Genomic DNA, 15,135 nt, shown 5'->3' on the forward strand with positions numbered 1-15,135 from the left:
CTGCATTTCTCAAGCCAGTTAACATCCTGAACACACACATATCACTCGACCAAAACCAGCTTCGATTCTCACCACAAACATTCATAATATTAACTGTAAATTGATTCTGTGTTTGAAGAGAAGAGGTGGCGCTGAAAACCCACACAGAAAAATTTAAACATCTACAATATCGGCTTTCAATTTTCTTTCTAGGCGTTTGAAAAGAGAGTTGGGTAAAATGGTGGGTGTTAAGAGTGTGGTGTGTGTGCTGGTGGTGTGTGCTTTGGTGTGTGGCTCTCAAGCTGTCATGTATGGGGCTGGTAAGTGTTGTATTATTATTATTATTATTATTATTATTATTATTATTATTATTATTATTATTATTATCATTACTACTACTACTACTACTACTACTATTGCTATTACTACTATTATTTTATTATTCGACTACTCATTTTGCTTTGGTATTACTGTAAGTCTGAAACTGTGCTATTTAGAGAGATGATGGTAATAGTTGATATAATCTCTCTCTCTCTCTCTCTCTCTCTAACACGTACACACTCCCCTCACATCTTCCACTCCTTGCTATGTGTCATCCTTCTTCCCATTTCTGCCTCCCCCTAACACTATTTCCTCACACACCCACCCACCCACACCCACACACACACACACACACACAAACTGAGCTATCCTAAAGGGCGTGGGTTCGATTCTAGGTTAGGACAGGGAACAGACTTGAACAAATTTTACCGATCTTTCACTAAGCCAACCAACTAGACATCAAAACACCTTTACTACCATTACACCAGTCCTGAATGAGAGGCCTAGCATTATTCAGTATGGACGGTGGGTATTAGTGGCCATGTGGTGTCGGGTGATGGTATGTGGTACGAAGGAGGACTGCCGAGCCTCAGGGAAACGGGCTAAGTGTATATGCTGGAGTCGGAAAAGAGAGAGAGAGAGAGAGAGAGAGAGATACATTACCTGAGGACATTCTTATTCTCACTAAACTGCTACCACATTCAAATTAACCTGCCCTAACGTAACCTAACCCAATTTGAACTAGCCTACCTTAACGAGACCTAGCCTATGCTAACCCAGTCTAATAATACTAACCTACCCTAGTTTAATCCAACCTAACCTAGCCTAAATTAACCCACTCGATCTAGTACTTTCCTATCATTCAGTCACTCCTATCCGGGTATAGCGCCAGAGCCCGACCTCTACGTGTCCTTATCCTAACTACGCTGCATTCCATTCGCCTAGCCTAATGCATTTATACCTGCCTTACTCTTCCACTCCTCTCTCTCGCGATTTGTGACTCCCTCCTGCCATCTATTTCACTGCACTTCAACAATTTTCTTATTCTTTTAGCTTTCAGTCTGTCCCCTTCCTGGTATCTGTTTCACTACACTACGACAGTTTCTTATTTTATAGCTTCCTCAGAACGGTGACGTCTTGTACGTAATCTTGCCAGCATCAGACGATTTTATTCATCTCAAGAGAAACACCTCATAGTAAGAGGTTTGACTATTTTAATCTCTTCAGTACGAAAAGTCACCTCATTTCTTAATTCAGTCGTCTGCAGGTGTCAGATGAAAAACGGATTAACCTCCACATAGCCAAACCCTTGTACGTACAGGTAGTTCACAACTTTTCACCTCTTGAATTCAGATGACCATTTAACTTCATTTTTGCTGCTATATGACGATTTTATACAACCCGGGAACGGACCTTCATACCGATGGAGTTTATTATGGTTGTATCTAACCCTTCAGTTTGAAAACGTCTACATTAAGGTAAATAAAATCGTCAGATGGCAAGAACATAAAGGTCCTTCTGAAGCTGGGTGGGCTGCTACATCCTGTGTTGCATTCTTCTATCGTTGCACACCCATTTGGTTTTCCATTAAGACTTCTTCAGGGAATTCTCTGCTCTATTCCTTCTGCTACCCCCTTTCCTCACCCCTACTACGCTCCTCCTCCCTACCTACCATACCCTAAGCTGTCCACGCTCCACGCCCTCTAGTCCTTCCTACCCTTTGCCCAGGTAATGTGATGTAAAGAGGGTACCCCAGTGGCCCCCAGAAGGTAGTGAACTTGTGTATGCCCCTCCCCCACCCTCCTTTACACCGGTCCATCCACCCTACATCCCATACTCCCATTAAGTCCCTCCTCAATCCCCCTCCACCTCACCCCTCACTCTCTTCTGCTAATTTTAGATAGGTTGACTTTCCTTAGCCAAGACGTAGTGATCTGGAGGAATTTGATTTTGTACACCTTCATGTCTTCTCCCTTCACCCCCTGCCTCCTCCCACACGAACCTACCCTTTTCCCTAGGTTATGTGAAGCACCGAGTACACCCCAGTGACCCTAAAGAGTAACATAACATGATGGTACCTGTGACCAGAGTATGTGCACTCCCTCCCCTTTCTCTCACCATCTACTTCACTCCCTCACTTCGTATTCTCCATCCACCACTGGAGAGTTCATTATTATTATTATTTTTTAGAGGGGTATGGCTTCTCAAGAAAGTATACTTAGCTGTAAAGAGATGACAGAGGCACTGCCGAGGGAAAATATTAAAAGGCAGCCCCCAAATAGCAGGTAGCGAAATTTCAAAACAGTCAGCATGACAAGAAAAGTATTAGGCTACACCATTGTATCATCATTTCTTCACACTGGTGCTCATTAAAAAAGATCACCTTGCTACAGATCAACCTACAGTTTCATACAGTGTTGTTGTTGTTGTTGTTATTATTATTATTATTATTACAATATTTCAGCTTTTCTGAAATAACTGCATTTTTATTGTCAACAGTATGCTAACATACTGAGGGTAACCTTTGGTTTAAGTTTTTTTTTTTATTAGTACTAGTTGAACTGTTGAGGGAGGGGTGATGATTACTTTGGACATCCCCTCCTACCCAGTTGTACGGGAAATTCATATCTCCATCCCCTCCAGAATCTAACCCCATGCCCTCTCACCTGTAACTTTTCACTTTAACATCTTGAAATTAAAATCTATCTTGAATAATGCGATGTAACAAGAGCTTAACGCAAGAACATATTGTTGGTCATGAAAAAGTGCCACATGAATGAAGTACAGTCATAGTATTGTCTTCTGCCATCGAACTATAAGAATCAAACCTTAAGAGGACAAAATCTCTGCACAGTTAAGGTGATTTCCACCCTGCTCCTTAACCATTTCATCCCCTTTTCCTTCCTGCAACTCGCATCTCCACCTACCCAATTCCTCTTCTACAGGCAATGTGATGTACAAACGGTACCCCAACGGCCCCAGTGAGTACCACAAGATGAAGGTGCCTGTGTACACCCCCACCCGCCGCACGCTTCAGCCTGCCACATCCACCCGTCTCAACACACAGCAACAAGACAGGTACAGTACTTTGGCCACCTTCTTCCTTAACTCTGCAGCCTGAGTAAGTCCTTTTTAATTTCTTCTTGCTTCCTCCTTATGACTTAAATGGAATTTACGGGATATCTCTTTGAGTGAAAGGTTTAACGAAGGCTATATCTAACTCTGTCACTGCTGCCTGCATCAACATCCACCACCAAAATGGGTCAGTTGGCCATCCACTTGTTTTATTTAAACTCTCGACAGTCTGGTGGTAGGTGTAGTGTTGCCTATTTCTTCCTTCAGCTTTATCATTCATTTACTGTCAGCCCTCCTCTCCTCCAATTTCTTACATCCTTCCCGTCACTGTTCATTACTCCTTTCCATTTCAAATGGCTCTATACTGAGTGACAAGCCAAATGTTTTCCTGTAACCCAAGAAACCATTTCAAAATGCTAGGTGGTAACCATATACAGTAACGGGGTGATGTGGAGCCTACTATGGCGCCCTTGTTCACTAGGTGGACAAACAAATGGGGGATCCACCAGGGACCATACCTTCACACTTTTCCCTGTGCCTCGTTGTGGCATGGTACTGTTTACTGCATTTACTTTTCTATATTAAACCTAGTAAGTTCAGGGTTTTAATCAAGCATTTCTCTCTCCCTCAGTTCTTGGATGTTCCAGCGAGGTGACACCTACCCTGTCTACAGATACCCATACTTCACACAGCAGTAGCCAAACAAGTTGAATAAAAGTACAGAGCAATACTGTGATATGGTTCTTTAAACAGTGAAATGTCAGCTATATTCTAATGGTGTGTACATTACTACAGTTTACAACTACGGAAGAGCTTATAGATAAAATATGAAAGTTGTAACAGGCAAAGCAGTATATTTGTTAATGTACAGTACAGTATATTATGTACTGTGGCATAACACTTGTACATCTATATATAGATGACAGCATTGTAGTTAAAAAGAATCTATGAAAGGTTATGGATGAGGCAGCACAAAAACTGCAGTTTCTAGCTAAGCTCTAGACGTATGAAGAAAAAAAGTTGTAAAAAAAAAATAAAAAAAATAAAAGAATTGCATAAAACTGTCAGTTTATTGCTTGATACTGCATCCTGTGAGGGGTAGCCTGGCCAAAGGGTCATCCAGGCATTTGTAGAGCAGTATGCATTAGTTCCTGTACTACTACTTTTTCAGCAGCTTTGGCATGAATCCGAACTGCTGTTCGCCAATCTCTGTTTCCTCCCTTAACCTTTTTGCTATTATTCTCTCCCATATTTTTATTGAGCATGGCAGCGTCCGGACTGACTCAATCGGATATGTTTGTGTGAAGCTGCAGAATGTGGTGAATGTTTTTTGGCGCATCCGATAGAGCCGGGATTCAGGGGGCTTAAGTGATGAGTGAATGGACGTGTTGCCTATTTGATTTGGGCAAGTTTGTGCTGTCTGGACATTGCTACTCCTCACCCTGCCCTACCGTGGGATAGAAGGTCCAGATAATAATAATGATGATGATTTTCACTGAGTGAGACATCAGCTTTATACCAATAATTCCCACAATCCTGAATGTCACCTTTCTCCACATACTCTAGATTGGTACTATCACACTTTCTCACCAGGCCTCCGGTATTTTCTCCTGATCATATACCTTCTGCATTAAATCTACTAGTATATCTACTCCTTCTTCTCCCAAACTTTTCCATGTCTTTGCTGGTACTTCATCCAGTCCTGCTGCCTCCCTGTACAATGGGGACAATTTCATTTTAGTCACTTCACTCATTACATTTTTAATTTTATTCCTGCCACCTCCAGATGATTTCATTCAGCTAAGGGGATACTGCTGATAATGAGGAGGTTAATTAATGCTTTCTCTAACCCCTCCAGCTAAAAAAAATACAGTATGAGTATATAAACTAGAATGTGTTGGTGTTATGATGAGGAACAGATTGAAATGGTTTGGATATGTTGAGGATAAAGGATGACAATTGGGCTGTGGAAGGTAAGAACTATGAATGTCACAGTAGTGGTGCAAGAGGCAGACCAAAAAAGACCTGGGACATAGTCATAGACTGTGACCTCAGGGATAAGGGACTGAACAGGGAGGTTGCCAGAGATTGAGTAGCGTGGAAAGCCGCCATTAGGTGACCATGGCTGACGCATGCAAGCATGTTGGAGCCTTAATAAACAATACAGTAAAGAATAAGGAACTTCCAAAATGAATAAAATAATCCAGAGATACTGTAAGTAAAATTACAACTACGTAATTGTGATGAGTGGCTAAAAACTGAGCTCCAGTAACACTTAAGTTTTGGCCCTGATGACTGAATTCAAATTTCTGACCATGATTGACATAATTCAAATTTCTGATTCAAATAAACATGATGAACTGAAGCATGATGACCTGGACAACTTGGTTTAAGGCCTTAATTTAAAATCATAATGACTTAGTAAAATAAAATAACAGTACTGGAAAGTCCTCATTTCTAGTTTCAATTTTGTTACAGTGTTTAGAAAGTTACCTTTTAACTGACTCAGACCTCTGTTTAGTATTAAGACCATTATATCACCAATCACCTATCTTCCATGTGCCACTCTACTTTCCACTTCCTTTGCACATTTATTTTATTTATTTATTTTTTTAATTACTGTAATGAGGTACTTAACTCATCAAATCCTCTCCACTCAACAGCATATCACACTGACCGTCACCTCTCTACTATCATCTATATTTGCTTAAAAAAACATGGTGCTGTCACATATTCATGAAACTCTGAATCAGTTGGCAAAGCTCCTATTTCCAGTTGGCAAGCAACCCAGTTCATCTGCATGTATCAGATCAGTAACACCCCATCCTTCACCATTAACTTTTCTCCCCAACTCTCTCTCAACAACTTGAATTCTGATCATTCTCTTAACTTCAACCACATACTGAATAGCCAGTAGGGCATTACAAACTCTTGTCTCTCTCCAGCAATGATAATAAACCACTTATTCAGAAACCCACCTATTCTAAGCATTCTGACCCAAGGGGAGGGAAAAATATCAAATTGCATCCAATGCGCATAAGGGTTAACAGCCTTAGAGTGAAAATGATGCTAAGCAAAAGCATATTATCAAAAAATTAATAGCTGTACTGCAGTTTGCACTGGGAATATATATTTTACTGAATATGATGCCACTAATTAAAATTATAGCTATAGTTAAGGGAGGCCTGAAAGCAAACAATGTATTGTAGTTCTATTTACATTATATCTTTAACTGAAAATTCTTTACACTAATTTATAAAATATAAACCATCATTACAAGAGACATCATTCCCGGATTGTCTTCACGCGTTCATCATCTTCCCGGTAAACTGAAACAGAAAAATAAGATCACACAATGGTCATTCATGTTAATCACCATCATCCTTCCCCAACTTCACACTTTAACCTCTTCACTACAATGAAACAATATTCAGTTCATTTCTGCTGCTACAAGGCAAATTTATCTCTTGCCTTAAATGTCAGGGCTGAATAGCCTGGCCTCGGGCCCACACGCTCCTGTTTGTACATGACAATCTGGGACCGGATTGGATGATGAAAACGATGATGATGATGATGATGATACCTCCCTAACAGTGAAGAAATTAGAGAAGGCTATACCGATATCTAACACCTGCAGCTTGAAAAGTCTCTCCTTGGCTGAATATAAGCATCATGATAGAATAAAATAAAAACAAATGATTGAAAGGGTACAGTGCAGAAAGAAAAAATATTACACAAAATCAAGTCAACAACAGAGAGCATAGAGAAATACACCACACATCCATTCACCCATTATAAGCATTCAGAATTATCAGCTCACCTCACAGGCAAAATTATCTGGGGGGAAAAAAAAAAAAAATCATAATTCCCCTGGGACAGGTGACCATACTGTTAATTGCCAAGTTCATAAAGGCAGGTAAGCCTTGTCATGTGCATCCCTATTCATAATGTATTTCATCCATCCATTCCTTTGTCTTTTTTCTGTTTCTTTTCTTTCTTATTGTTTTTTTTTTTTTTTTTTCACTGATCTCAACTTCACTACTTTACTCTCATTTTATCCAGCCATCTTCTTGTTACACAATCCCTCCTGCCCTTAAACTCACTCTATAGATATAAACACAACTCATTATTCATTCATTCACTCATCTAATCCTGTGCTGTTCCATGAGAGTAGAAGCCCGGGGCTAGGTAAGTTGGTCCTGACATTTAAGATGAGAGTGACCAGCCTCACTCATCCCTGCGTGGCATTATGTGAGCGATAAATCCCAGCTACCCCTCGGATACCTCCACAGGCTCAATCTGATTGTAGTGCCTTAATTGCACACTAAACCACTAGATGCCATAATTTGTATATGGTTACCATCCAGTATACAATATGGTATGACAAATTTAAACTGGTGGCTAGGGTGGGGTGCGAAGCTTCGTACAGTGTTGCTACATTTTCCATACGCGCGATGCCCCTCTCTCTCCCTCTCCTGGGGGGAAATGGGCATCACCCTAGGGAATTTTGTTTCTTTTATGAGTGATTATTATAAACTTATGCTTTCATTTCTTTATTTTGTTTTTATTATATCTAATTATATTTAAAACTATTATTGTTTTACATACGCCAGATGACCTCGCTGGTGAGGCGCCATGATTTGTTTTTATTCAATCACTCTCTCTCTCCTTCCTCCATCTCTCCCTCAGCTCGACAATGCCGGGTTTGACTGGGTCTGTGTGAGTGTTGCCGCTCACGAGGGTTTATTTTTTTTTATTTTTTTTTTTTTTAATACTAAGAAATTACCATATTTTTACTTATATTCCTGCACATTATCTTATAATTATAACTGTGACATTATTACCCACCCCAGAAATACAGTAAAAGCCAATAAAAGTGACTACATTTTTTTTAGGAACACTAAAATATTTATGCCACATTTCTGTATTGCCGTATTTTATGCATAATAAGTTTACTGTTCATTCATATATTATAATAAATATGTTAACATTGCATTCATATGTGTTTATCTTATTTGTGATGCCGTTTACATATATAACAGCCGTTTCACATTGCGGGTTTGGAAACAGCAACACTGTACAGAGGTTCGTGCCACACCCTAGCCACCAATTTAGAGTTGTACCACCATAGTAAATGGTTTCCTGGTGTACAGGAAACCATTTGGATTGTCACACAGTGCAGAGTCACCCGTAGAAAGAAGGAAGAGGAAAGAATGAAGGAAAGAGCAACAGAAGAGGAAGGAAAGAGCAACAGAAGAGGAAGGAAGGAAAGAATGACAGAAGAGGAGGGAAGGAAAGAATGACAGAAGTGGGAAGGAAATAAGGAAGAAAGAGAAATTTTAACAATAAATTTGAATAGTAATAATAATCATCCAGCCCATCTATCATAGGTCTTCTCTGATTCCATGAAAGCATAAAAGTACAGCACTTCTTATTCTTTGCTAATATTGAAGTGACTAATATTCCGAGTAATGACAATCAACCACCAAAGAATTGCTCACAAACTATGCTCTCACTGTAATGCTCCCCATCATACCACAACACACTAGGTTACCTCATAAACCTCACTTTATCAAAACATCATCATCATCCGAACCTCCTTTCCCACCTTAGGGCAGGGTGACGAGTAGCGATGTCCAGACAGCTCAAAGTTGTCCAATCCTTCATTATAACCTCAACAAAAGTTCTCTGGAAGCATCCAGCTGAAAATGCTAGCTTCTTATGGTCCAACAAGCTTTTATGTGCTGATGAGCCTGTGGCCACAACAACAAAGATGATAACCTACAATTACACAACCTTAGTCTGAAGAGTTGCTATATTCAGTCTTTATTATGAGTTGCCATGGTACTTTTCTATCCAGAGTAAATTACAGAAAATTTATCCACTAAAGTTCCATTGCTACTTGTAAGGCTGACTGCCAGATTTCACCAAATTTACAGTAGCTATCAACTGTGTGGAAAAAGTTGCATCACAACACACCACTAGACAGAAAGTCTGCCTTGCTACCAAATCTCCATTGTTACCTAGAAACCTGATTTGTCAGTTCTCCCTCAATTTACAGCAGCAGCGCCCATTGTATATAAAATGCTTTGGTACATCAAAACCTATCTCTGACTCTCAACAAGGACTGTTTGTACCTTACTCACTATTAACTTGGAATAGCAGAGAACAATACCCACCTGTGTACCTGAGGCGATATCTTCGGATATCTCCACTCTTGTTCGAATACATGGACAGCCCTGCTCCTAGGAACCCCAGCCCTGCAAGTGTATAACCAAGCACAGAACACCCATTATTATAAACAAAATAAACATTTAATAATGAGGTACAGTACTATGCAAGAGTGTTAAACAATTTGTTACAGCAGATCATGAACTCCTCTAAACTTTCAACATGAAACCAATTTCATGGTCTCACTCCATCAACCTATAAAACACCCAAGCACGACTGCCTTACCAATTAACATGATGACGGATGAAGTCATAACTTCAGGGATCTCATGCCACCCCTGTCGGTACAGCTGTGCCACTGCAATGAAATAATTTCAGCTGAAAAATATGAATTAATGTAAAGTTGTTTACCACTATATACAGTCAGGGATCACTCTTCAATCATCCACACACTAACAGAATCTATGTATTTCACAGTGATATAGTATAATTCTGTGTATATAGTACGGTACACAGATAAGCCTGACTCTGGTGAAAGCTTTCCCATACATCTCAAAGGCTTTTGATCGAGTCTGGCATAAATCTTTAATTTCCAAACTGCCCTCTTAGGTTTCTATCCTTCTACCTCTGCCTTCACCTCTAGCTTCCTTTTTGGTCGTTCTATAGCCACTGTTGTAGACAGCAATCGTTCTTCTCCTAGATCTATTAACTGTAGTGTTCCTCAGGGCTCTGTCCTATCACCAACTCTCTTCCTTTTATTCATCAATGACCTTCTAAGCTGTACATCTTACCCTATCCAGTCATATGCTGATGACTCCACCCTTCACCTTTCCATTCGGTTCCCGCAACATCCATCTCAGCAATTACTTCAACAAAAAAGGGATGAGGCTATGGCACACCTAATGTCTGACTTGGCTCGTATCTCTGACTGGGGTAAAAATAATATGGTTGTTTTTAACGCATCAAAGACTCAGTTTTTACACCTATCAACCCAACAAAATCTTCCACAGGTATACCCACTAATGTTTAATAATATTCAGTTTAATCCAGCATCATCCTTGAACATGCTTGGGGTTTCATTTACTCGGGACTTATCTTGGAAAGATCATTTTACATCTCTTGTAAAATCTGCTTCCAAGAGATTAGGATTGCTAAGCCAACTCCGTTCCTTCTTTATCCCCGCACAATTGTTGACTCTATACAGGGGTTTTATCCGTCCCTGTGTGGAGTACAACTCTCATGTGTGGGGAGGCTCCCCACATACAGCTCTTCTCAATAGGGTGGAGTCAAAGGCTTTTCGTCTCATTAACTCTCCTCCTCATACCAACTTCCTTCAACCTCTGTCTCTTCGCCGCACTGTTGCATCTTTATCTCTTTTCTATTGCTACGTCCATGGTCATTGCTCCTCTGAACTGTCGGCATGCATTTCTCCACCTCTATGATGGGTGCGTAGCACCCGTCTAGCAGCAAACTCTCATCCTTTTTCTGTTCAACTTTCTAATGCAAGAGTTAGCAAATACTCACAGTCCTTCATTTATGCAACAGGTCAACTCTGGAACTGTCTCCCTCTGTCTGTATTTCCTGCTTCCCATGATCTCCAGTCTTTCAAACGCACTGTGTCCAGGCATCTCGAAATGATCGGATCTTGAATTTGGCTCTCTCTTGTATTTTGTTTTTCTCTTGGAAGGAGCAATTTTGTGGGCTCGTGGCCCTTGGTTCCTTTTTCCTCACAAAAAAAATATATATACTGTATATATATATATATATATATATATACAGGAATCCCTCCAATATCTGACGTAATAGGGCCATAGGTAGGTTCGGATAGTGGTCCTGTCCGGATATTGGGCCCCAGCTTATGGACTTGTACTTATGGACCCTAACTCAGAGAAACACCATACAACTCCCTCTGGACATGCATAGCATCTATTTAAAACCCAAATCACACCAATCAGGAACATAAAAGACTGAAATAAATGCAAAAGAACCATAAAATGAGGTTTTAGAGGTGAGTTTATACAATATTAAACATTCTGGGTACTTACAAGTCCCTGGCTCCTGGACTGGTTTGAACCGCCAGTTTGAAGTCCACAGTTAATCCTCTGCACTCTAAATTCTAATTTCTTAACACTGCACAACACTGTAAATTCCTGTGTGTTCTAGTGGCGAGGTATTGCAGTTTAATCACAAAAAACAAGCACCTGTGGCTTGCACTGCTATGAGGATCTGCTCTCGATCGGAGTTAAGCTGTGACTGTTGATGATGACGGGGTAACAGAGCTGCCAGATCGCAACGGCCACATTACCAATCTCCTCAACTTTCATTACCAAATTTAACTTTTCATGACCAAATTCATAAAGCTGGCATTTATTCTTCACTAATTACATATTCAAGTGGAAATACATGTAATCACTCTCCTTATAATTAACACCATGTTGATTATTTTCACGCCATGTACTGTAGGGTAGCAGATTAATCAGAGAGAGCAAACAATCCACCATCTCCATCCTATGTATCCTCATACATGTGAAAAATCCATTTGGTAAAGCATTATTCTGATTCATTACCAAACGGATTTTTCATTACCAAATTGGCCCACACTTGGTAATGAAAAATACCAAATGGCAACCCTGACAGGGGAGGGGGGAGGAAGGAAGGAGTGAAGGGACCATGGTGTAACAGCTGCTCGGCACCAGGCGGCAATTTCAAATTACGGGTGGGAAAAAAGTCAGATTTTTTTTCGAATTTTTTGCAGTTTTTGGCCCATTTTGGGAATATTGGATCCCAGGATGATTATGTCCGGTTAGTGGGGATGTTCGGATATTGGGCGTTCGGATATTAGAGGGATTACTACACCCACCCCCCGCATATTGACTTAGGAATTACACAAAGAATTGCTATGGGAGAGTTGTCTGTCTTTGCTTTGTGTTTCCACCTCTACCAAGTGAATTTTGGGGGCAAGAAGTAACTGGCAACTCCTTTGTGTTGGTGAGAGATGGTGAAACACTCAGCACGTCAGTGCTAGCCCAGAAGCGAGAGTGGGAGTATATGTTCCCGTTACTCCGAGCTTGCACCTTCCTCTTGTTTCGCATGCATTACTGTTTGCCCTGTTACTTTCCTAGAGTCGAGTTGTCATGCCTGGAAATTACTGCTCAAGGGATGAGTGGGTCCGTATCATTGCATGGAGGCAAGATAATGTCCCTATCAACACAATTTGTGAACATACTGACGCACAAAGTCGACGGTCATGAAGATTCTTGCTGCAGAGGGCGGCCTGCCACCTGATGTCTCATTAGAGCACAAGCATGGCGGTGGAAAGAAGAGGACGACTTCCAGAGGTACAGATACGCTTCCAAAGAGGGAAGTAATCAAGAATCCTCGACTGACAGCAGCAGAATTGAAGAGAATGCATCCCTAGCTGTTACAAGACATCTCAATTCGAACTATCCAACACCGTTTAAAGAAGCTGGGTTTGCCAAGCTGCACTGCAGCCAAGAAACCACTTCTCACTGACCGCATGAAGAAACAGTGCATTCAGTTTGCCAAAAAGTTTGCACACTGGACATAAGATGAGTGGAGAAAAGTTATGTTTTCTGATGAAAGCACATTTCAAGTATTACAGGTGCGTTCTGCCAAGGTTCGTCGCCCTGCCTTCCGCAGTCAATATGACCCTGCTTACACAGTGCCAACTGTTAAGCACCCACAACCAGTAATGGTATGGGGGTGTTTCTCAGGTGAAATGGGAAGGGGAGGCCTCTACTTTCTTCCTAAGAACTTGATGATGAACGGTGGCTAACAACTTAACCAAATTCAACCAAACCTAGCTTAATCTGCCCTAACCTAACCTAAACTACCTGAATGGCTTGGAGACAATGAGTTTTTGGTCCATTGCCTCCTTACCCTCCATATGACACCATCGCCAATGTCAACAAACCTAACTTCATGCTCTTGAGTAACATGTTAATTTAACAGAATCTGGGTGTCATGAATGATTTAACAATCTTTAGTAACATAGATATTTCCGCAGAATCTGGGTGTCATGGGTGAATTTACAATTACAAAAAATGATCCGTCAAAATTTTTATCATTCATTTGTGAAAGCTCTCCTGCAGTTTGACCAAAATAATATCTATCTATCTATAGCCAGCCGCCTTAATCCCGTACGGGGTGGCCACAAACAAATCACCTCCACATCACCCTGTCCCCCGCCATTTCACTGCCCTGCTCCCAACTCACATAACCTTCTCTCATACACCTCTCCACTCCATCCCTCCACCTGGAGGTTATTCAAGACAAAGTGAATTAAATCTAACAGTAAGAACAGGTGGAACTAATAAACATTTATCTGAAGTCTTTTATCAAAATGAGGTACAGGATACTGTACTATCATGAAAGCTGCTGAAATTAAGGGTAAATGTACACTTTAAGCAGCAGAAAGACCTTACCAATTCAGTTCATATACCTCCAGTTTGTTTTCTGTATTTTTTCTGACTATTTTCAGGGTGGTAAAGTACCCTCTCTTGCTGAAAAATTTTACCTATTCTTACCACATTCCTTAAGCCATACCTACAACTGTTTGTTCCTGATATAATGGAAGAAACTCACAATGTATTCAAAAGCGGATTTTGACTCCCAGTTTTCCAAACGGAGGTTAAGTTACATTATTAGGTACAGTTAGACAGGAAAACAAATAACTCAAAGTCAAATGGCAACCCCTTATGGGATTATGGCGTTTGGCAATAGATAGATAGATAGATAGATAGTTAGGCAGGATTAAGTTAGGTTTAGTTAAACACTTAGATTTGGGCAGTCCCTTCCGCCATTACGCTGACGTGACGAATCAAACATAAGCTGTTACAGGGGAACAGCTAAAAGCAACGAGGAAACATTTAACAGGAAGCGTTTACCACCTCAAATATAAGCAGGAAAATATACCAGACTATCAAGAACTGATATGATAAAGTGCTTCTACTGCTTCAAGTAAAGTGTATATTACCAAATTAAGTTATACATTATTACTCAACATACCTTAGTACGTAGAGAGGCAAAAGAATTTACTTTGGGATGAAGTAGTGTCGAGTGTAAACATTAGATGACGGGGAGGTGACCGGTGAAATGATAACATATCAAGGTTGCAGGGCATAACATCAGCACATTCATTAATACAAGCTTCACTCAGCGATCTAAATAAAGCTAAAGCTATTCTCTCAAAGCCCCATCACGAAGTACGGTAATCAAAGCTTACGTGTTTTCCTTCCTGCTGCTGCAGCCGACATCTTTGATGGTCCAGACTCAAACGTTGCCAGCAGCCGCCTGAGTCACACCACTCTAATAATTATACACCTCCATTCTGTCGAAATGGCCTATGTAGTGTAACCATACTGCTTCTGTTTAATTGTAGAACTAACGAATATTTTCAGCTTCTACGAAAAATCACTGTGAGTAGCGTAAAAAATACTAAAAATGTAAAAGTGAAAGTTGTCGAGACGACTGACTAATGAATTAATTCATTCTTCAAAAAAGTTTATATAGGTTTGAGCTTCAAGGTTACACTGAAAACCATGCATGAAAATATTGGTGTGAACTCGAT

At 40.4% G+C, this 15,135-nt stretch overlaps 1 protein-coding gene and 1 long non-coding RNA gene across 2 annotated transcripts; one reads left to right on the forward strand and one right to left on the reverse strand.

The window, feature by feature from the left end:
* Positions 1-32: 32 nt before the first annotated feature.
* On the forward strand, positions 33-4,155 carry LOC145414417 (uncharacterized). Its single transcript, XR_013899881.1, has 3 exons — positions 33-299; positions 3,246-3,378; positions 4,007-4,155. It is a non-coding gene; the product is annotated as an uncharacterized LOC145414417 (long non-coding RNA).
* Positions 4,156-4,211: 56 nt separating this feature from the next.
* On the reverse strand, positions 4,212-14,901 carry NdufA3 (NADH:ubiquinone oxidoreductase subunit A3). Its single transcript, XM_080283959.1, has 4 exons — positions 14,791-14,901; positions 9,832-9,903; positions 9,555-9,635; positions 4,212-6,704 (listed from the first exon to the last, which is right to left on the reverse strand). Exons 1-4 carry the CDS (start codon positions 14,819-14,821, stop codon positions 6,661-6,663), a joined length of 228 nt encoding a protein of 75 aa, XP_080140085.1. The 5' UTR covers positions 14,822-14,901; the 3' UTR covers positions 4,212-6,660.
* Between the last annotated feature and the right edge of the window lie 234 nt (positions 14,902-15,135).

This window comes from Coenobita brevimanus, chromosome 99 (genome assembly GCF_032717465.1).
Source record: "Coenobita brevimanus isolate Jiangsu-jjx chromosome 99, ASM3271746v2, whole genome shotgun sequence".
Lineage (NCBI taxonomy): Eukaryota > Metazoa > Arthropoda > Malacostraca > Decapoda > Coenobitidae > Coenobita > Coenobita brevimanus.